At 37.1% G+C, this 6000-nt stretch overlaps 1 protein-coding gene across 1 annotated transcript in view; it reads left to right on the forward strand.

Moving 5' to 3' along the window:
* LOC137246957 (uncharacterized) overlaps positions 1 to 3668 on the forward strand; it is a 53031-nt gene extending 49363 nt beyond the window's left edge. Inside the window, exons 7-8 of the mRNA XM_067778010.1 lie at positions 2244 to 2474; positions 2748 to 3668. Coding sequence (XP_067634111.1) covers positions 2244 to 2474; positions 2748 to 3477 — 961 coding nt within the window. The 3' untranslated portion in view covers positions 3478 to 3668. The remainder of the gene's footprint in view (positions 1 to 2243; positions 2475 to 2747) is intronic.
* Positions 3669 to 6000: the final 2332 nt, after the last annotated feature.

The following is a 6000-nucleotide window of genomic DNA, read 5'->3' on the forward strand; positions in this document are numbered from 1 at the left end:
GATGACGAACACACCCACTTTTAAAAAATTGTTTTTTTTTTTAATTAAATTTTAACAAAAAATTTATTATCTTTACAGTATATGAGTAAATTATATCAACATTCAACTACAGTAATGATATGGTGCAACAAAATACAAAAATAAAAGGAAATTTCAAAATGGGCGTGGCTCCGCCCTTTTTCATTTAATTCATCTAGAATACTTGTAAGGCCATAAGTCGAACAAAAATTAAACAATCCTTGTGAAATTTGGTAGAGGCTTAGATTCTATGACGGTAACTGTTTTCTGTGAAAATGTGTAAAATCGGTTGAAGCCACGCCCAGTTTTTATACACAGTCGACCATCTGTTCTTCCCCTCGGCCGTTAACACGATAACTTGAGCAAAAATTTAAAAAATTCCATAATTCTGTACCAAATAAGAAAAGAGAGATGAAACATGGTAATTGGATTACTTACTTACTTAATTGGCGCTTAACCGTCTAAACGGTTATGGCCGTCCAACAAGGCGCGCCAGTCGCTCCTTCGCTCCGCCAACCGGCGCCAATTGGTCACACCAAGGGAGTTTAAATCGTTTTCCACCTGGTCCTTCCAACGGAGTGGAGGCCGCCCTCTACCTCTGCTTCCATAGGCGGGTTCCGATAGAAAGACTTCCTTGGCCGGAGCATCATATTTCATTCGCATAACATGGCCTAGCCAGCGCAGCCGCTGCGCTTTAATTCGCTGGACTATATTGATGTCTGCGTATAGCTCGTACAGCTCATCATTAAATCTTCTTCGGTACTCGCCAACGCGTAGAGGTCCATAAATCTTTCGAAGAACTTTTCTCTCGAACACTCCCAAAGCCGCTTCATCTGCTGTTGTCATGGTCCATGCTTCTGCCCCATATAGCAGGACGGGTACGATAAGTGACTTGTAGAGTATGATTTTCGTTTGCCGAGAGAGGACTTAACTTTCCAATTGCCTACCTAGTCCAAAGTAACATTTATTGGCAAGACTGATTCTTCGCTGTATATCAGTGCTGATGTTGTTGCTAGTGTTGATGCTGGTTCCCAAATAAACGAAGTCTTTTAATATTTCGAAATTATGGCTGCCAACAGTAGCGTGGTTGCCAAGGCGCATATGTGCTGACTCTTTGGATTGGTTTAAGAAATAAAAAATAATTGTAAGGCGCGATAACTTCCAAGATATCTAAGGACGAGCTTCTCTTCCAATTTGCGACGTGCTCCTCTTGATTTTCCCTACAAATTGGCCGGGCGGGACCTACATGTTTTATGCCGACTCCGAACGACATCTGCAAGGCAGATGAGTTTTCACTGAGAGCTTTTCATGGCAGAAATACACTCAGAGCGCTTGCCAAACACTGCCGAGAGGCGACGTCGCTTAGAAAAATTTTCTTCTAATTGAAAAACTTTATTTCTAAAATTTTGATGTTGCTTTGCCCGGGGTGTGAACCCAAGGCATACGGTGTGGTAGGTGGAGCATGCAACCATCACACTACGGCGGCCGCCATTGGATTGGTTTATTGACGCAAAATATAGCTTTAGAAAAAACTTTGTAAAATGGGTGTGACACCTACCATATTAAGTAGAAGAAAATGAGAAAGTTTTGCAGGGCGAAATCAAAAGCCCTTGGAATCTTGCCAGGAATACTGTTCGTGGTATTACATATATAAATAAATTAGCGTTACCCGACAGATGACGTTCTGGGTCGCCCTGGTCCACATTTTGGTCGATATCTCGAAAACGTCTTCACATATACAACTAAGGCCCACTCCCTTTAAAAACCCTCATTAATACCTTTAGTTTGATACCCATATCGTACAAACACACTATAGAGTCACCCCTGGTCCACATTTATGGCGATATCCCGAAATGGCGTCCACCTATAGAACTATGGCGCACTCCTTTTTAAAATACTCCTGAATACCTTCCATTTGATACCTATGTCATACAAACACATTACAGGGTTACCCTAGGTTCATTTTGCTAAACGGTGATTTTCCCTTATTTTGTCTCCAAAGCTCTCAGCTGAGTATGTAATGTTCGGTTACACCCGAAGTTAGCCTTCCTTACTTGTTTTTCTTAGGATTAAGTTAATGTAAAAATTTGCATAATATACTCTGTAAGAATCTATAAATTCAAAGACTCAACTTAAATAAATAAATAAATAAATAATTGGGTTGCCAAATAAAAATATATTTTAAAAGAGGTTAATTAAAATTCTTTTTGTCATTCATTCGCTAGACTCTGGTGGCACAACTTGCTCTACATACAAAATTTCTTAGACATGAAGGACATTTGCTGCTCATGGACGTGGTATTTGGCATGCGAAATGCAATTCTACATACTCATAACAGCTCTGCTATTTTTGTATGCGAAAAGCGAAGGTTTGGCCAAAATCGTGTTCGTGACATTTACATTGGGCTTTCCAGCGTTGGGTTGGCTTTGTAATTACAACAATGGCATTACATTTGAGTAAGTATTTACATACGTACATATGTATGTTTGTATACATATTTTTGCTTGTGCGATTATGAACTCATGTATGTATGACACGCAATGTGCCGCCGTTCCATGAGACATTGATCCTAAATGCACTACCAAGCTACTATGATTTGCCTTCTAAAAACAATAATGTCTATATTTTCTTTCAAACCGTACAAAATGAACACACCCACATACACGCAATGTTATGCACGCACGCATGCACATGCAAACATATGTACATACATAAACCCACATATGCAGTATTGACGTCATACATTCAACAATAAATCAGTTGTACGTGAAACCATGGGTGCGCATCAATCCATATCTTGGTGGTGCCCTTTGCGGTTGGTTGCTATATCATCATGGCCAACGGCGACAACAACAACAGAGATACCATAATCAACAACAACAATCGCACACGCAAACTGAATCCCAGCCACAGAGGCAGCTACAACAACAATCAAGTGATGAGTTGGCAGCTTCGACAGCTACGGCAACATCTGCAACTATCGATTCATTGCTGTTGACGAATAATAGTAAAATTGGTTATTGGGATGCGGCTTTTTGGCTTTTCATCGCCCTCATCTATGTGGTGGCAAATTTCATGAGCTACTGGCGTAGCACACCCACATGGCTGGTGGCGTTAATTATGTCTTTTGGCAAATTGCTTTTCGCACTCTCAATTGGTGGCGCTATTTTGATGTGCGCTTGGGGAAATGGTGGCCTCTTGAATACATTTTTGAGTGCCTATCCTTTTCGTTTGTTGAATAAATTCTGTTTTAACATGTATTTACTAACACCCATAATTACAATGATCATCTATGGGACACGCAATGAGCCGACCAATTTTAATGAAATCGCTTCTGGTACAGATTTTATTGCGACAAATGTATTAGCTGTACTATGCTCGGGTCTCGCTTATGTAGTGGTGGAATTGCCCATGTTGAGAGTGTGCAACAGATTATTGTTTAAGCGAAAGTGCACGTAGTACTGGAAGCTATGAGAGCGGAACAATTTTATAATAAAAGCTGTAGAATATTGTTAAAAATTATTAAATTTTGTATAATCTTATATTACTATTTGTATGAATTTAAAAATTAATTATAGAATTTATGTTTAGCTTAAAAAAATTATATTATTTTTATCATTGTATTTTCGTATAAGTAAAATAAAATAATATATTAATATAATAAACATGTTTACCCGGCAGACTCTGTCCTCTGTCCACATTCAATAAGTGAGCTTTGCCTTACCTCTGCTCTCTCTTTACCATTCTCGTTTGCTTTATCCTCCAGTTTTCATGTTATCCTTAGTCTATATGAGTTAGATCAATATTATTGGGGTTATCTACTTTGAGCGAGGTTTATGCAGTTTTCGGAAGCTAAGCAGTGTCAATACATTGTTTTTGGGATTATTTGGGTATATTTTCAGAACTGTTCTATACCAAAGACACGGAATTATTTTGGGACCATTTCGCAAGCATATTCGAACTGTCTCTTAATTTTTTTTGGGACCACTTATTATCATGATACAAAAAAGAAGGTAGTTCCACTCAACATTTTTTGACGTATTGTTTGGGGATTTTTGAAGTTTCATAATGTTTGCTGTTTTGCCAGAAGCGTTGCCATACCGTTACTGTTTAGGGCGAAATTGTGGGTTTTCTAGATGGAAATTTCCTTTAGGATAAAAACGAAATGACCATCTGAGACAATAATAATATGCTTTAGCACGATTTATGTGCATATATATCGATTGAGAATACAGTAAAACATGCAATTTTATTGAAAAATAATGGAAAATGACTCATACGTTGGTTAATGACTCATATCGATATGGCAGCTTGACCCCCAGACAGAAAAAATACACGAAAAATCCTGTTCTTCTATCATGACCCTATTATCGTGCCCCTACAATGCATTTTGAGAAGAACTGTTCCTCCAAAGTCTGCACATCTACGTGAATGCTAAAAGGGCACAGAATGTGTAGAGGCGTGGCTGCCCCAAGGTGACCCCTGGTACAACGGGCAAAAACACTCTCATTACTAGTGGCTAACCTGCGGAGCTACAGGGTAATGTTCTCCCTAAAAAATGGTTTAACAATTCCTTCCTAAAGCGCAGCGCTTGAATTATGAAATAAATAAAAAAATAAAAAATGTGGACTTGTAGCCAATTTGTCAAGAAATTACATGTGTCGGTTTATAAGGACCTCCTTTGAGTAAGCAATTGACAAACGTGTATGTTTTGCCAAATTGTTCTGAGCAAACGTACGTACACTTAAGAAGGCTTTATTTCCTTGCTTTGCATACTTCGATCCAAGTTTCTTCCACCAAAACAATTTTCGGGAGCTCGAAAAACTTATTAAAAACCTTTTCTAGGCTGATATTTCGTATTAAAATATTTCGAAGGCATGGGGCTAATTTTTTGTTTCTTTTTTATTTAAAATAACTATGAAAGTAATTTAGTCGTATTCGTTAATATGAAATCCATCAAAATTAGAAAAATTCGCAACATTTTTCAATCTGGTAGCTTGTTTTTAGTGAAATTGTCATTGTCCCCGCAAAAGTCAAGTGGCTAACGTCACACGAAATGGAACTACCTCCATTTTTTGTATCATGCTTATTATTGACATTTTTGTCAAAATTTTGAAGCTATTTTCAGAAATTCTACGTGAAAATTCGCGAATTATTTTAGGACTGTTTTTGGTACCAAATCTGATTAATTACGGAATTTTTTTTGGAAGATTTTGATATTAATTTTTAAGGTCATTTTGTAATAATTTGGAAATCATTTCGGGTTTATTTACATATCAATTGAAATTTTTCGGAATAATTTCGTAATACTTTAAGAACAAATTTGGCATCACTTCGAAATATGTGCGAAATTCGGGATCACTTACGAATACTTAGCGAAAATTTGCTCATTATTATGGAACTGTTTCCAAATCATTCCGGGTCTATTCACGAACATTTTGTAGATCATTCTAGTTATATATCTGAATTATTTTGGGAGCGAAATTTGGAATTTATGTTAGGATAGTTTTTGGACATTTTGGGGATCATTTAGGTATTGTTTTCTGGCTAATTTTCATGATTTCGTGACGATTTCATGATATTAAGGGGGGGGGGGGGGGGGGGGGGTATAGCTGGGCTAATTCGTGATTGTTTCGCAGATCGTTTAAAGTAAATTCAGGACTATATCGCGATCATATCGTTATTGATTTCTGAATAAGTTGGGATAATTTAGGAATATTTGGGAGCTTCCTCCTATTAATCAGGGAAAGTTTCGGGCTATTCTGATTTCGGTATAAAAACGGTTATTGTAAGAATTCCACATAAGTACGTGTGTTTCCAAAATATCGAAAAGTTTAAAAACAAAAAAATAAAAATTCCAAAATTTACTTAAATTTGTACACATATTTATATTTCCAGGTAAACAGATTAAAATTTCATAAGAACTGAAAATATGTAGCTGAGAAGCTTTTAATAGTCCAGAGTTTCGTGAAGAGAAGAAAA

The sequence above is a fragment of the Eurosta solidaginis genome, chromosome 3 (genome assembly GCF_040869045.1).
Source record: "Eurosta solidaginis isolate ZX-2024a chromosome 3, ASM4086904v1, whole genome shotgun sequence".
Classification (NCBI taxonomy): domain Eukaryota; kingdom Metazoa; phylum Arthropoda; class Insecta; order Diptera; family Tephritidae; genus Eurosta; species Eurosta solidaginis.